The sequence below is a fragment of the Octodon degus genome, unplaced genomic scaffold, assembly GCF_000260255.1.
Source record: "Octodon degus isolate 3935 unplaced genomic scaffold, OctDeg1.0 scaffold00147, whole genome shotgun sequence".
Lineage (NCBI taxonomy): Eukaryota > Metazoa > Chordata > Mammalia > Rodentia > Octodontidae > Octodon > Octodon degus.
Window position 1 is genome coordinate 4,540,699 of NW_004524723.1, and position 18,010 is coordinate 4,558,708.

At 40.4% G+C, this 18,010-nt stretch overlaps 1 protein-coding gene across 1 annotated transcript in view; it reads left to right on the forward strand.

Annotated features, from left to right (window-relative positions):
* The first annotated feature begins 2,210 nt into the window (after window positions 1-2,210).
* Hacd2 (3-hydroxyacyl-CoA dehydratase 2) overlaps window positions 2,211-18,010 on the forward strand; it is a 111,995-nt gene continuing 96,195 nt past the window's right edge. The window contains exons 1-2 of the mRNA XM_004642180.2: window positions 2,211-2,423; window positions 5,155-5,272. Coding sequence (XP_004642237.1) covers window positions 2,269-2,423; window positions 5,155-5,272 — 273 coding nt within the window. The 5' untranslated portion in view covers window positions 2,211-2,268. The remainder of the gene's footprint in view (window positions 2,424-5,154; window positions 5,273-18,010) is intronic.

Here is an 18,010-nt window from a genome sequence, read left to right on the forward strand (position 1 = left end):
TGACTTTGCAACTTGGAAGAGACAGACACTCTTATGGGCCACACCTCAAGACCAAGACAAAAAGAGGAAGCACAGCTACATACTTCCCTAGGGATGGGCATTAGGGATTGATATCCTAAATATTATCAATCAACTTGAAAGAGCCCAAATGAGTCACTAGCCCAACCCCCAACAGGAAGAGACCCTGTTCCTATTCATGCATGCTCACTATGTGACTCGCTTTCCCATTTGATACTGGATTTAATCAATTTTACCTGAGCAATGGTGCTTGTAATCTCATTGGTTGACCATAGTTTTGTCCTACCTCATGCCCAACTAAGCAAGTTCCCATGTCTTCTCCACCACCTTAGACCCGCCTCACCACATGGTTTTCCTCTATAAAAGTCCCTGCAAGAGACAACTTGGGGGGGGACATACCTGCTCGGTGCCCCCCCCCCTCCTGTCCCTCTCTTGGGACAAGAGCTTTCTTTAATAAATATATTCTGCTCATAACCTCCATTTGTTCCTAAAATTCATTCTTCGGTTTTAGAGAACACGAACTCATGCAGGTCAGGTTCAGAGATCGTTTTTCTCTGTCATTTGGAGGTTCCCTATATTGTTTGGAGGTCATCCACCTGAGACCAGTTTTTCTCCCTGTATCAATATGAAAATTAATGGCAGGGAGTTTTGTGAATAAGCCTGTAGAACAAAGAAATGATCAAAAAGTCAGGTGAGGGGTCGGGGAGATGGCTCAGTAGAATAAGCACTTGCCTGGTAAATGCAATTCCGGTTCCAAAAAAAAAAAAAAAAAAAGTCAGGTGAGGTAGTTGGAAGCATTTCCTAGAGTTGTTTCTATCCCTGGGGAAGTGGACTTTCCATCTAAGCCAAAGTCTCTTTACTTTTGGCCACTGTGGTCATACTCTCCCTTACCTCTTACCTAGTTCCTCCACCAGCCACGACAACCTCATGGCCACAGGGTACTGGTAGCATTGCACTACCACTCATCCCTGAGTGATTGCACTGTACACCATGCCTCAAATGAAACCTTCAATGTTAGGCCAGAAAAGCTTCTTCAACTGTTCACTATTTGGCATTAAAATCAAAATGCACAAAAGAAGCCTTTAGAAGCTGTGTCCACAGCCTGCCTACTGGTTAAGATGAACAACAGCCAGGAGTGGTAGTGCACGCTGTAAAGGGTTAACAGAGTTTTGTGCCTTAACTGAAAAATTATAAAAACCCCTTGTGCTTCCTGTTATCTACTCTAAGAAATATATTCTCCCTTTCGGCTCAAGGTTGTTCAACAATAAATGTTTCTTGTCAAGGCAACAAGCTAACACAAACTCCCTCCCAACCATCTCCTGTAAAGTAGTCAGCTTAAGATATATCTTATAAAAATATACACTTATCACTAAGCTGTAAAAGACCTTTTAGTTATAAACAATTTGCAACTGTGTCAAATGAATGTAGTTTCTGTTGTCCTGTGCTAGATGACAAATTTGCTTACCAAACTGGATGTGATTTCTGTTATAAACACCCCCCTGCTACTTAGGTTCAGGGCTGATCAGCCTTCTCCTGGTGAGAAGTGGCTGAGGGACCTGAGCTCAATAAAAAAAAAGGCTCTATTCAAATTTCTATCTGGCTGATCTGGTTCCTATGCAGAGTTGACCCATAAAAAGCCTGTAATCCCAGCACTCAGGGGGCTGAAGCAAAAGGACTGCTGTATGCTGGAGGCCAGCTTGAGCTATAAAACCAGTTCAAGGCCAGTTTGAACTGCATAAGGAAATTCTCTCAGAAAGACAAAAAGAAAAAATACAGGAGGGCACACCCTGCACAAACCTGGTCCCCTGGTATGGATGAGAAGCCCAGTGGGCCTCAGTTCACCCTGAAGCACGATGGCAGGCTACTTATACACGAGGAAGATATGCCAACAAGGAGAAGAAGAGCGTTTTGCGCCAACGGACCCAGAGACGACCAAACGGTCTGAACAGCGAGCTAGGCGACTTAGGCCAAGGACCACATCGACCTAACCCAAGATGGCGCCGGAGACGGTCACCAGGCGCGCGCGAGGAGAGTACCCTGATCCAAGATGGCGGCGACGACCGCGACAAGCCGAGGGGCGGGAGCACCAGAAGCGTCTTTGCCCTCACCCAAGATGGCGGACCCGTGGGCGGTGTCCCGACTCCGCCCGCGGCCCGCCCCGCCTCTCTCGCGTCCCTCCCTCCGCCCCCTCGTCGGGCCAAGTCCGGCGGGTCGTGCTCGCGGAGGGAGAGCGGGTTGCGGGCACTCGACATGGCGGCAGCGGCGGCCGCTGCAGCGACTAAAGGAAATGGGGGTGGCGGGGGCCGGGCTGGGCCCAGCGAAGGCAGTGGCACGCGGAAGAAGAAGGGCCCGGGGCCTCTGGCCACGGCGTACCTGGTCATCTACAATGTGGTGATGACAGCGGGGTGAGGCTGGGGCTCGGAAGTGGGGAGGGCGCTCTGCGGCCGGCGCGCGGAACCCGCCTGCCTGCGTGCCTGCGGGCGGCCGGCTTCCCCAGCCCGGCGGAGATGGGGCTGTGAGGGCGCTGGAGGCCTCGCGAGCCGCTCCGCCCGGCCACAGGTGCGGTGCGGTGCGGAGCGGCGCGGAACGGAGCAGTGCGGCGCGGCCCGGTGGGCGCCCGCGCGAGCTGTCCAGCCCCGGGGAGAGCGGGCGGCGTGGCCATTCGTTTAGGCGGCTGTTTTCGAAATCCCGGCTGAGCTTAAATCCGAACGGTCTAGGAAGACGTTCAAAGTTTTGGGCCAGCAACAAGAGCTTCCGTTGAGTTTAGTTTTCGGGTTGGATTGGGGCTGGGGTGGGGCAAAAAGCAGCGAGTGGGAGGGGGCGTTCCTGGGAGTGGGGGAGAGACCCTCCAAACTGTTTCGCTCCTTCTCCCTCAGTTCAGCTTTGCCCTCTGGCTGCAGGGTTTTAGCAGTAGTTGTGACACTAACTGGCCTTGCGACTGCATACATTGGCTGCTTTCTCCGGGCCTCCGTTTTTTTCATCTGTAAGAACTGAGGAGTTGGGCTAATTTCCAAGGTTCTTCCTGCTCTGTAATTCTTTGTGGGTTTTTCTTTTTTCTTTTTTTTTTTTTTTGATACTTCTTTGATCTTATGTTTTGTGGAGGAAGTTCACAGGATCAGTCCATTTGTCGTGAATTGATGAAATGTATCTATTTGTAAAAATAATTTCCCTAACATTTTATTACGAAAATTCAAACACGCAAAAGTTTAGAGCACTCTAAAATGACCATCCAGTTTTAATTTATTTTTAAGGTAATGCAATGGCAAAATTCAAAGTCTTACAGTGGAAAATCTTCTATCCATTCCAGCCAGACCCCCTTGTGTGACCTAGGATACTGACAAGTACATGCTAAAATATATGTAATATTATATATATTTATACAAATGCTGATACATTTAAATAGTTAAGCACCTTGCCTTTTTCATGAAAAAATTCTGTGAGGCACATGGACTTACTGCTTGTATTAGAAATCGTTGGTGTTGAAATGGCTCAGAGAAGTTGTGATTTGCTTGACTTGCTTGAGGTCATACAGCCTGTTAAGTAGACATTCTGAGTCTGGAACCTATTTCTCTTGACTCAAAGGTTAGTGAAGACACAGACTCAAGTTTTCTGTCACATAAGTGGTTACACAGATTAATATTTTTTTAAAGAACTTTCGAGAAGCTATGTGTTTGAATATAAAATTGTTATCCTAACAAGGGCATTGATAAGCACATTGCACTGGAATGGATTTTAAGGTACAGTGGGGAAGAAGTATTAGTTCTAATGAACAGAGAATGAAGTAGAGGATAAGGAGTACTGTCTGAAACCAGGAAGATAATTTGGGATTGTGTATAAAATAATGCTCTAATTTACTGCTAGTAAATTAAAGCAATAATATAGTCCCCTAAGACTGGACCAGTTATACTGTTAACGAATTTATTTCTATTTTGTTTTTGTTTCTGAACTCTTGTTTGCTATTTCTATGATAGCTTGTAGAAATAACATTAACCACATACACCATTGCCGCGTTATGATTATACATCAGGTAAATCTACGACTGTATTTGAGAGACACATCTTAGTTGTAGAAGACATTATAGAATTTAATAAACATGACATAGCCTAGTATTTCTTCATTCTTTTCTCTTTTTTTTTGAGACAGGATCTCACTGTAGTTCACGATGGTTTTGAGCCCATGATGTAGTGCAGCCTGGCCTTGAACTGATGGCGAACTTCCTACCTCAGCCTCTCTGGTGTTGGCATTAGAGGTGTTTGCCAATGTACCTGGCTATAGCCTAGTATCTCTAAGAAAAGCAAAAAGATAGCATTCATAGCTTTATACCTGAGTGCTTCCTTGTTCTGCGTTTTTTTTAAATCAATAAACCTATTGATTTGTGTTTCCTGAATAATCTTGGGAAATTAAGCTAAAACACTTTATTTTTATTTATTTATTTATTTATTTATTTTCAGAACCAGGGATTGAACTCAGGCCCTTGAGTTTGCCAGGCAAGCGCTTATTCTACTGAGCCATCTCCCCGCTCCCAAAACTTTATTCTTTTAAAGAAAGCTTGCAGTTTTAAAAGAAATGTTAAGGTATATATGCAAGCATAAGACACATAAAGATAGCTTAAAACATTTTGGGGGGTTTGTTTTTTGGTCTTTCTGAGACATGGTCTCACTATGCAGTTCAGGCTGGCCTTGAACTCACTTTGTAGTCCAGGCTGGCCAGGTTCCACCACCTCCCCACAGCTCCCACATGGGCCTTTCAGGAGCACATCAGATCCAAACTATAACACTTCAGGATCACCAGTTTTTTGTTTTTTTGTTTTTTTTTTAAAATTTTATTTATGTATAACACTTCAGGATAACTAGTTCTTTTTTTTTTTTTTTTAATTTTATTTATGTGTGTGTGGCCAGCTCAGCCCACCAGGGGGCGGGGCTGCTGGCATGTGGTGCTGAGGGATTGAACCGAGTTCCCTGTGCTTTTGCTAAGCTTGTTCTAAGTAGGTGCTTTAGACCACTGAGCCATCTCACTAGCCCAAGATCGCTAGTTCTTGAAGTCGCCTTTAGCATGATGTTATTGCCACCTCTTTCTATTACCTCAAGTCCTATTTATCTTTCTCCCCCCCTGATTGCTCTTTTCTCTTTTAATTAGGTGGCTGGTGATAGCAGTTGGTCTGGTCAGAGCATATCTGGCTAAAGGGAGCTACCATAGCCTTTATTATTCAATAGAAAAGCCTTTGAAGTTCTTCCAAACTGGAGCCTTACTGGAGGTAGGTTTGAGATTTGCTATCTCAGTTATTACCAACTAGAAAACATGCTACTGGATTCTATTGAAGTGGCCATATCTTTGCTAGATTTTAAGTTTTGAAATTTTGTCTCAGCAAAATTCCTCTTCCTCTTGTATCTTTTTTATATTCTAGATAAGAAAATTCTGTTTAACTTATTGCTCATAATATACATGCAGCTTTTATTGGAAATCAAGTGATACCAGTTTGCATTAGGGCTTTAAAAATCCTAGGACTATCATAGGGGAGTGTTGGACACACTCAGATTCTTTCAGACTTCCTGTAATGGAAAGTATAGCTGATGAGAATAGAGCATTAGGAGTGACATATATGGTAGCAGAACCAATCTGAAGGCATCCAAATGAAAGAAAATACATTTTTTAAAATCGTAAGTTATAAAGGGTAATACAGATGTTGGCAGACTCGGGCTTTCAAGGGCCATACAATGAAACCAGTGCAGTTGGCAGATGTATATATCTCATCCTATCTTCAGAGGTGAATATAGATCAGGATTCCCCCCCCCCCAACCGGGAATTGAGCTCAGGCCCTTGCGCTTGCCAGGGAAGCGCTTATTCCACTGAGCCATCTCCCCAACCCCTAGATCAGGATTTTTGAGTTGCAGCTTTAAGCAGAAAAAGAATTTACTGGTTTCTGTAGCTGATAAAATTTGAAGGTTAACTTACAAGATGAAAGGAACCAAGGACTTGACATTGCCATTCCTCCCATCTTTCACCTCTGCTGATCTGTTTCTTGGCATTTGGGTTGGCCTTCTTTACAACAGTTACTGTTGCAGTGATCTTGCTAGTGACGTGAGATTCTTGATCTTAGGCTTAGGGTACATGGCTCCTCTTCCCATGAAGGAACTGTCTGTTTAGTTGATGGAAAAGGAGGACTGGAGGTTATTTTTGGACACACAAAATCAATAGCTGCTATAATTCGTTGTGGTGAAAAAAAATTTGGTGTTTCAGGGAAGAGCTGGTATTCAGTTTCACTTTCCTTCGCCTCCTGGGACAGTCCATCATTTATCTGTACCTTTTATCCTCACTTTCAAAAGCAGAAAATTCTGAATTTGAGAGTTTTTTCTATGTGGCAAAAGGATTTAAATGCTGTTGATGTTAATGTTAATTTTAGGTAGGTGATAGAATGAAATGAGCTTCCATTTGGGAGCCTGAGTACACATTTCTAATGATGCTGCCTTTACCAACTTTATGAATTTGGGTGAGTCTTTCATCTCTTCTCCATCTTCTTCATTTGTGAAAAATCAGGATAAAGCACATTTCTAAATTCCCTTCCTGCCCGAACAGTGAGTCTAAGGAAACTAGCAACTTCCAGTGAGCAATTTCCAAGCCATTTAGAGGCTTGGATTTTTTTGGAAGGGACAGTGATAAGTGTATAGCACTTTGTGTCTTAGAGGTTTGGGCACACAATCCCTCAAGCTTCAGAGATGCAAACTTGGGGTCATGACCATCAGATACTTGCTCAGTGCTTCAGCTGTAATTTCAAATGGGTTCTATGTCTCTAAGACCTTGTAATATTAAAAATGCAATTTAAAACTTTCAAGTGTGTTTTAGGGAAGGTAGGAACATGAAGCGGTATGATGCACAATCCACTTGGGAGTTAAGTTGTTAGACTTCAAAGAATTAGTCTGTTCACCCCCATTGAATTTGTCATAGGGATTTAAGAAAATATTTTGGATTTTTGGTTTTGTCTCTGTAGTTCCCCTCTAAGAAGCAATTAGGTAATAATCCTGGATTTGATTTTTGGGGGACAAATAGTATATAAACGAAGACTCCCAGGAGCATGCAGGAAATTAACATTGCAGAGCTCAGAAATGGTGGAACCCCTCTGACTGGGTGGTAGAGCAGGTTAAAGAGTGTTTTTTCAACCTGCATTGTGTAATCAGCAGATATGTGTGGTGTTGGTTAATTACACAGAAATTATCCTTGTGGGAATCATTAGTACTTGACAGTACATTCTGTTTACAGGAGGAGAAAATGAATCCAGGGAGGTCAGCTATTCATTTTTGTCTCTGTGGTGATGTTACTCTTTAGTAAGTTCTGTAGGAGTTGACCTACAAAGGAAATGGAAGATACTTGTTCTCAAAAAATTCATATCTTCTTAGAAAAGTGTAACCCTTTTTTTTTTTTACTTTTTTTTTTTTTTTTGCAGAACAGAGGATTGAACTCAGGCCCTTGAGCTTGCCAGGCAAGCACTTATTCTACTGAGCTATCTCCCTAGCCCACGTTTCTTTTTAAAAGACTTTAAAACAAGCATAAATAGACATGTATATACAAAATAATTTTCAGAGTACTTCACATGATTTTTTGCAAAATGGATGATACATTAATTTGGTGATACAATGAAACAGACTTTTAATAAAATAGACACAAATCTTAATTATTTTTACTACTTCCTGAAGAATGTCTTGAGTATTATTTATGGATTATTTCCCAAATTATCTTATAGGGAGTCAGTAAGTATATGTTTGATAACAAGTGTGGTGGGAGATTGAGTCCTTCCTAAAAAGAAGCTTAACATTGTGTTAAGTATGTGATTATACTGGGACTACTGGGCAGAGATAACAGATACCTTCTCAGCTGACTTAAATAGTAGGAGTATTTATGGTAAGTGCATAGGGTATGCAATGGGATCCAGGGGCAGGGCTGCATGTGGCCTTCAGAATGGGCCAGCACCACGGACCACAGCACTATACAGAACCCTGTGTTCCATCTCTTGTATTCATACTCTCTTCCTCTCCCTCTCCTTCCTCTCCTTGCGCGCCCCTCCCATTTCTTTCTTCAAAATAGATTTCTCAGTTTCTCAGTCCATGTGGCAGTTAATCATAGTAGCCAAATCTCCTGAAGTCACAGGTTCTTTAGTCAAAAGAGCAGTAATTAGAAACAGAATTTTAGTCCCAGTTCTGCATCCACAGTGAGGGACTAGTTGGTCCCACTAGAATTCAGTACATATTCCTGGGCTTGTCACCTATAGAAAGGAGCAGGTTCAAAGACACAATATAGGGTAGAAGAGACAAGAATGTTTTTATAGAAAGGATGATAGACCTGGGAGTGGTGGTGCATACCTGTAATCCCAGCACTCAGGAGGCTAAACCAGGGGGCATTGGGCATTTGAGACCAGCCTGGGCTACAAGGTGAGCTCAAGGCCAGCCTGAACTGTGTAGGGAGACCCTGTCTTAAAAAGACACAAAAACAAAAGTCATGCTAGGTAGTAAACCCAAGAAATACCAAAGCACTCACAAGACATACAATGTGGCGAAGATTATGATATAGATATAGATTTTTTTTTCTCATTAGTTTTTGGTTTGAGTTAGGGTCTCTCTGGGTTGCCCAGGCATGTGTGGAACTTCTGGGCTCAAGTGATCCTCCCACATTAGCCTCCTCAGTAGTTAGGACTGTCCTACAGATGCGTGGCATCACGCCTAGCTATATGTGATTTATACATTGAGCTAAGTACAATGTTGAAGGCAGTGTTGTGGGATAAGAGGTCAATGTCTGTGAAAGCAGGAGGATCACTATGATTCTGATCTGAGTAGTGAGACCCTATACCAAATACACAAATGAAAAAAGAAAAAGATCAGTGTCTGAATAATATGTTCTGTCTCAAATTGAATCTCGAGTAATCCTGAGCACTAATTTACTTAGATATAATCATAGATAAAATATGTATTTATACTATAAATATTAATTAACTATTGAGACATGTTATACTAGGATAAACTTTGAAAGCAAGCTGGAAGAAGTAAGACACAGTCACAAATTATATGATTTCATTGAATGAAATGTCCAAAATAGACAAATCCATCGAGACAGAAGGTAGATCAGTGATCGCCAGGGATGCTGGAGAGGAGAGAATGGAGTAACTGCTGGTGGGTGCATGACTTTTTAATTTTTTTTTTTTTTTTTTTGGTAGAACCGGGGGTTGAACTCAGGCCCTTGCGCTTGCCAAGGAAGCACTTATACTACTGAGCCATCTCCCCGGCCCCGACTTCTTTTTTAAGGTGATGAGAATGTTCTTGAGATAAATAGTGTTGATCATTGAAAAATATTAAAAATAACACTATTACATATCTTGGAATATAAATTTGGTATCATGTGAATTATATCAGGTTTTTTGTAAAAAATGCTATGTCAGTGGTAGCAGACCGAAGGCACACGCACCCCAACAGGCTGTTTATTATTGTTGAAAGCTAAAAGGTCCATCATCTCTGATCTACACAGTAATGAGGGATGGGTCTTGTCTTTTTGCCTCATTCTGTTTTTAGATACATGATACTAATTTATAAGGTGGTCTCTTCCAATTTTAAGTAGAAATTGCTAATTAGTAGATTAAAGCTATAGTATGGCAATTTAAAATGATTTCAGAGTAAATTTGGATTTCTGAGTATCTTTGTTTTAACATAAGAATGTAATTGTAGCAAAAACACATTCAAATATTTGTAGTTAGCTGCCTCTGGGACTGGCGGTGGGGATTCAGATGGGTGAAGGTAGCTCTGCAAAGACTGCTGGTACTGACACAGACCATCTTCAGCCTCTGTGTACCAGTGTGGTCAAAAAATACCTGCCTTGACTGCAAACACATTTCTTTCACCATTCTAGTTACTCTGAAGCAGTTCAAGAAGGTCTCATTTGTGAGTGTATTTAATTGTGTTGTCACGGCTGCCTCATTGTCCTGAATTGATACAAACCACTTATCTTCCATAGTAATTTTTTACTGTGGGGAAGAGCTGTGTAAGTTGCACGGAGCCAGATCTAGAATTGGTGGTAGCACTCACGATTTTTTGATCACCACCTTTAAAGACTCGTGAAACAAGGCTTCCACTGCTTCAGAAAATGATGGGATAAGTATATGTTTGAAATGAGGGGAAATATTGAGGGAGATCACTGACACTGTGTGTTTACTAGACTATTAAAATTTAAGCACTCATCATATATTTTGATGGTCTGCCTACCACTTTCTATCCAGGAATACCTAATAGAGCCCTGGAATTTCCTTTCCTTCTGTTCATTTCACATCTTTGTACTCCATAGATCTCTGTATCTACAAAAAGAGAAAAAAAACACGCCAGTCTCTTTGCCGATCTTTTCCTAGAGCTGATCGTGGGCTGAATCTGAAATACCAAGCCTGGTTTTGGAGGGCAGTAAGGAGAGAAGACAGTTTTTGTCCTGTCTTCTAACCTTGCTACTCCTTTTTCAGCCCCATCTCTCTGTTATGGTCAGACTCATACCATACCTCCTACTCTTCAAATCCTTAGTAAGAAAGGAAATATTAGGTGGTTAGGTTCTGTGTTATTAATACAGTACTATGCTTCAGTACATTAAAGGTGTGCTCTGTGGACTGGTCTGGGGACATGACCATATATTTTTCCTCTTGTGGTATCATTCCAGTTTCCCAGTGATAGTTATGTTAGAAAGAAACTTGAAATACAAGCTGTGTGTACTTACTAGGCTATCTCTTCTTTTTAATGCCTTCAGGGCAGGTTTGGCTGGCTTGAGTTGTGGGGATTGAACCACAGCAACCTGAGCCTGACTGCTTGTTGAAGCAGCTACTTAAAGAACTGAGCTAAGGGGCAGGCCAACCTCTCTTTAAAAAAAAAAAAAAAAAAAAAAATTGTTTTTATTAGCGCATGTTTGTAGTGCATCACGATTACATTCATTGTAGTGAGTTGGTACCTGTATATAACACATGTTAATTTTTTTATGTCCCCTTGAATGCCTTTATTCCAAAGATTCCTTTTGAAAAAACAGTTCTTTGAGAGACTTCTGAAAAGCTAGCATAGCAAGACAGTGGGGATGTCTAACACAAGCTAGAAGGACAACAAGTCCTAGAAAAACCAACTTCAAAAACAATGTAAGAAATAGGAAGGGAAAAAAAAATAAAGAAAAAGAAAAAAAAAAGAAATAGGAAGGATTTGAGTATAATTAATGTCACTATGCTAGAAGGATAGAGAGCCTGTAGGAAATAGAAACCCACCCACATAGGCCTCATTGCTTGACAACTCAGATAGAAGTGAATTGGTATGGTGTTTAGATAGGTGAGAGAGCTAGTGACTGTAGAAAGGCATGTGCTGAAAATATTTTTTTTTGTTTAAATCAAACTAAAAATATCAATGATGGCAGCTCAGGGCAAGAAAGAGGCCACAGTGCACAGTAGGTGAACCTGAAGGTTCAGGAAAAGCAGGCATTCCTAGTCATAGATAATCTCAGAAAATAATAGATTATGGAGCAGAAGCCATGGGGAGGTTTTCAGAGTTCATTGTTTGAAACATAAAAAGGACATTACAAAACTTGGTGATAACTACATTTTGGCAAACTAGCTGATGGGTACACAATTATCAGAACAACAGGAAGAACAAAATATATAGCAATGTAGTAAACTCAACAAATGAATAATAGTACAGTAGAACCAATGCATTTACAAAACTGACTTGAGGTTATACAAGATTTCAAAAAACAAGGTTACCGGAAGAAGTAGGATAAAAAGCTTATAGATAATAAATACAACTTGTGAGTAATCAGGGAAAAAGGTACAGAAAACTTTACTGAACTGAAAGAGCATCTCAGTAGTTTATTGAGAGTATATGCAGGGCTGGCAGGATAGCTCAATTGTCTATAAAATGCCTGCTTGGGCACACTCAGACACATGGGACCGCAGTTCGATCCCCAGCACCACATGCTGCACCAGACCCGCTCTTCAGCCTGAGACAGGAAAAAAAAAAGAGAGAGTATATAGAAACCTAAAGTTCAATTTAAAAAGTAAAATGAAAGATAGATAATAGGAAACAAGGAGATAGCTCTTTTACATATGGGAAGGGGATCTAGAGGTGGAGAGAAATAAGAGAGGGCAGGAAATAAGAATTAAGATATGTACCAGTACCTACTCTGCACAATGACTCTCATTAGTATGTAGTACAGCAATGTATGATACAGAGAAAAAGGAGCAAAAGTATATATGGAGTCCCTCAGAGGAACTCTGCTAGAGGAAAAAATCCCTATCCTTTTGGAACATCTATTTATTATGTTCTTAAAGATAACAATATCCACTGGAAAAGAAAAGATTTAGAAATATGATAGTAAAATGAACTTTAGACCTTAGGCTTAAACCTTATTAGAAGGAGAAATCTACATGAAACAAAGGGAAAGCATTACTTTCTTGAATAATAGACCATGCAATTTGATTTGAAACTTTTGGACTGGGGAGATAGCTCAGTAGAATAAGCACTTCCCTGGCAAGCGCAAGGGCCTGAGTTCAATCCCCAGTCCTGCAAAAAAAAGATTTGAGACTTTTAAAAACAGCAGAAGTAGAATATGAAAGAATTTTTATGGCTATTTCATGGGATGGGGAGAGATCTCAGCAGCTTAAGTGCCTGCATGGCAGGCTCAAGGCCCTGAGTTTGATCCCCAGCACCACCAAAGAACAAAACAAAAAATACCAAAGGGTATTTTACTATTACATAATAAATAAAATTAAGTTTTTAAGCAGCATCCATAGAACTTTTTGCGGGGATAAAGTTCCCAATTGTCTGTGTCGTCCAGTACAGTGGTCATTAGTCACATGAGCCCTTGAAACATGGCTTGTTTAAAAGAAACTAAGTTTTAAATTGTTTTCATTTAAATTTAAATAGGGGGGCTGGTGAGATGGCTCAGTGGTCTAAAGTACCTACTTAGAAAAAGGCAAGCTTAGCAAAGCACAGGACCGCGGTTCAATCCCCCAGCACCATGTGCCAGCCAGCCCCGCCCCCTGGTGGGCTGAGCTGGCCACACACACACACACACACACACACACACACACACACACACACATAAATAAATAAATAAAATAAAAATAAATAAATTTAAATAGATACATATGGCTAGTGGCCACTGCATTGAACAGCATGGCTTTAGACCATGATACAAAACATAGAGTTTAGTATCACAGGGGATTTCAGTAGATACTTTAGATTTTAAAAGGACAGGATGCTGCTTAGGCCGAGCACAACAGCTAGGGTTCAATCCCTGGCATGCCCTGCTGGCCCTGCCCCTGGGGCACGCTGAGATGGTGATTGAGACTAGGCATGGTGGCATGCGTCTGTAATCCCAAGGCTTGGGAGGCTGAAAACAGAATCACTACGAGTCTGATCTGTGTAATGCGACTCTGTAGACCCTGTACTAAAAACATAAAAATAAATAAGTGGATAGGATTAAGGGAAAGGAGGCTAAGCAGAAGACACACTTAACTGTAAATTTTATGTCACTTCAGAGCTTAAGCTTAACTCATAAGTTAAAAATAATGAAAATTATACATAATAAATATATTAACAAACAATTTAAAAAATAAATAAAAACAATGAAAATTAATGTTAAAATATGTGGGTGTTTTCTGATTAGGAAAAGTAGTAGAAAAAAGCAAAACTGGTTTTGGAGATACATGGCAGGGTATGTATTAGTCTGCTACCAGTGTTACCCTCTGTAAAGGAAATGTATTGTGGGTAGAGGCAGGGAATAAAATATTTCCTATTTTACTCTATAGTTTAATATATATTTATCACTTATGTGAATCTTACAATAAAGCAGTATACAAGTATGTGTTTTATAAGGTAAAATGTATACAATAAAATGTAGAAAGCATGGGATGACTGAGGAAAATAAGATTCAAAGATCTTTTTGAAGAAAATATGCAACTTACATAGTGTCTTGGTTACTTTTTCATTGCTAAGAAAAATACCCAATACCCAAAATTAAAGGTGGAAAGGTTTTGGCTCACAGTGTTTTGGCACTTGAGCTGCTGTACAGTGTCTAGTCAGCTGGCTCCAAGGCAGGGTTGCATGACAGAGGAGAAACAGTCCATGGTAGAGCAGGGCAGGCAGAAAGTAGCTAGCAGTGAAGTCATAGTAAGCAGCACATGACAGCAGCAGCCCTCTTCCTGTCCCTTCATTCTGTCCAGGTTGCGTGCTTTTAGGGCAAGTGGTACTCACATCTAGGCTGGGCCTTCCCAGTATCCACACCCAGAACTAGGTCAAACCAATCAATGAACTAAATTAGTAAGTATATGCCCTTAGTTCTGACACCACACTCAAGTTTCAGCCACCTCTGAAAAGCCCCAACTAAGGCCACATGAGGCTTTGGGAGGACATCTAGTAACACACAGTTTATATTTTGAATTAAATAGAAGTACAGAGTTTTCTGTATGTGCTGTATATGTTAACTGGAAAAAAGGATTACAAAAGCACTAACAAAACTGTAGGATGATAGACTAAATACATTGTTTCTAATGTGTGTGCAAATGGACTGATGACATTTATCAAATAGAGTGCAAAGGTAGTTACTGCTTCAGTCTCACAGTCTAGTGGTGTATGGTAGCACACACCTATATTCATAAGTTCAAGGCTAGACTGGAGAATTTAGTGAGACCCTATCTCAAAATAAAAAGGATTGGGGTTTAACTTAATGGCAGAGCTCTTGCCTACTATGCAGGGGGCTCAGAGTTTGGTCCCCAGCAGTAACACACAGAGAAAGAGAACTGATGTAAATTTATTAAGGGACAAACAATCTATCATGACCAAACTTTAAGAAAAGCTGGACTGCCCAGTCACAGAATAAAATAAAGTTGATTTCAGAACAAAACCAGCTCTTCATTTGCAATATAACAAAAATGATATAGCCATAAAAGTAGCGTTGTATTTAAGAGGTATCAAGTATGCACAAAAAGTAGTGGAAATAAGAAATTGGGATACAGTCACTTGGTTTTGCCATTAATCACCCCTTTGACCTTGGTCTTAACCTTGCTGGTCCTCAGCTTTTTAGGTGCAGTGATCTTAAGTTTTGCCCCAGTTTGTGAGTCAGAAAAGTCATAAGTTTAAGCTCAGCCTGGGCAACTTAGTGAGACTTTGTCTTTTAAAAATAAAAGGGCTGGGCCCTGCAAGATAGCTCAGTAGACTAAAGTGCCTGCTTGGGCAAGCTTAGGCAAGCACAGGAACTGGGGTTGGATCCTCAGCACTACATGCCTCACCAGCCCTGCCTTAAGGGTGGGCTTAGCTGGCCAGAGTCTGGGCTTAGTAGCACACACTTGTAATCCCATTTTTGGGGTTGCTGAAAGCAGAAGGATCATCATGAGTCCAAGCTGCGTAGTGAGAACATGCAACAACCAAATACACTAAAAAATAATAGATAGATAGACAGACAGACAGGGGATGTCACTCAGTTCTCCCTGAGTTCCCAGTACCACAAAAACAAAAAATTGAGTTCTTTGAGACTTAAGCATTCCACTCTCAGATTACGAAAATAAAGCAAATAATTAATTACAGAATGGACCATAGTAAGAAAGGTAAAGAGTAACAAGGAGAAAATACAACTAATTAAGAATATTTCACTTATTTCCTCCTTTTAAAAATAGATATATAAAAGGATTTTGAAAACATGCTTGCGGTCTCTCATACAGCTCAAGGAAATAGTTACCTTTTTCTTGCTTATACTCTGAACATTGAGACATTACCTAAAGGAATTGCACAAAGATCCTAAAAAAAATCACATTTCTTAGTATTGAAGGGCAAGGTGGAAAGGATGCTTTAGTGTGCAAGCTACCTGAGTTTGCTGACAGCACCCCAGAATTAGATTCCCAGCCCACAGGCAGTAATAGCCACAGTGGCATTTGCGAAGCCATGAGAACTTAGGAATTCTTTATTGAGCATATCACCTTTATTCTTCCCAAATTTGTCACACAGGTGAATGAATCATTGTCTTCCTGAGGTAAAGAAATTAAATGGTAGGAGACCAGTAGTATTTGGGAGCAATCTGCCCTCATAGACAACAGAGAAGGGAAAGGTGTTTCCCTTTACTGAGTACTGCATCTTATGTACAAAACCCGGATAAGTGTGAAGAAAATGCGTATTGGTCATAAGCTCACTAATTAAAGATAACCACTTTTGGGGCTGGTGAGATGGCTCAGTGGTCTAAAGCACCTACTTAGAACAAGCTTAGCAAAGCACAGGGACTGCGGTTCAATCCCCCAGCACCACATGCCAGCCAGCCCCGCCCCCTGGTGGGCTGAGCTGGCCACACACACACACATAAATAAATAAAATAAAATAAAAAAAGATAACCACTTTTAACATTTTGGTGTCTATCCTTAAACACTGTGTGTTATAGAGTTAAGTTATAGGTAAGAAATGGAATCAGATATGCATATGATATGGTAATTTCCAAGATGAATCAAATATACTGTTTGGGCTCTACAAGGTAAAAATGAATGCACATAGTAGACCTACCTTGTGTGGAGTGGCACAGCTCAGTGGTTTTTACTCCTAGAAATTCTTTTTATTTATTTTTTTAAATGTTTATTTTTTTCAAAAATTTTATTGAGAAATAGCAACAAGACAGTTTCAAATCCAATTAGTAGGACAGTTTCAGTAATTAATATATTGCATATTGTCTTAGTGGTTAGTCACTCATTGTACAAGATGCAGTCATGATACCCTGTTACAAACACTATTAGAATAAATCTATTAATTGAATTAAGAGAATGTAGCTGTATATCAATCCTAATTGTTTTGAATATACAGATACAAAATGGTTGTTCATTTTTTCCCCTTTTTTTGTTTAGTATTGTCAGAGAAGAGCAGTCCTAGAAATTCTTTTAGTTCTCAAAGCTGCATCTATAGCAATACCCCTTACTCTGCCTCTCAGGGCACACCTGGGTGGTCCAGTGATGCATACCTGACCCAAACTGAACATGTCCGATTTTTTTTATCCCAAGTATTTGGCATTTGGAAATGAAATCAAATGGAGAATCACTGTAGTTAATCCCATTTAAATCCTTGAGCTACAACTGAGACCTCCCATGCTCCTTATATTCCTATTCTTCTTCAGCTTTGTTAAACTCTTGCTAGATTTTTTGGTTTTGGTTTTAGTTTTACTTTTTCGTTGTTTTGTTTTTACTTTTAGACTGAAAAATGAAATTAAAAAGAGTTGTTGGTAGCTTTCAAATGAAATTTGAGTTTAAATCTTAGTAACTGTTTCTAAAAATATTTTTCTAAGTAGCCTGCTGTGAGAAATGACTTTTTTTTTTGGTAGTACCAGGGATTGAACTCAGGCCCTTATGCTTGCCAGGCAAGCACTATTCTACTGAACCATCTTCCCAGCCTTTTTTTTTTTTTTTTTTTCAAAAATGACCTTTGAGGGCCGGTGAAATAGCTCAGTGGTCTAAAGTGCCTGCTTAGGCAGGCACAGGGGACTGCGGTTCCATCCCCGGCACCACATACCTCACTAGCCCTGCCCTCAGGTTGGGCTGAGCAGGCCAGAAAAAAAAAAAAAAAAAAAAAAAAAAAGAGCCTATTTGACATTTAGGTTAAATTTAAGGAAGATCCATGAGTTTTCAGTAGGTAAAAATGGAAAGGGTTCAAGAAAGAGAAATGTATGAAATGTTTTTTATGGGAGATTTTAAATACAGCAGTGCATCTAAATCTTTTCTCTTAAGGTATGCTTACTCCAGTCTAGTGATTCTTAGTGGGTCTCAATAAGCTAAGTCCTTAGAGTGATCTTTGGAAAACTGTGTTTTGATTGCCATAGTGACTGGGGCTGCAATTGGCAGATGTCCTTTGCTGTGCGAAATAGTCCAGCTCAATAAAGATTTGTCACCCCTCCCCCCATGACTTGTGTTCCTCTCCTCAGGTTAATCCATGTACAGATGTATATAGTTTTGTAATACATGCTAATACTGAAAATTGGA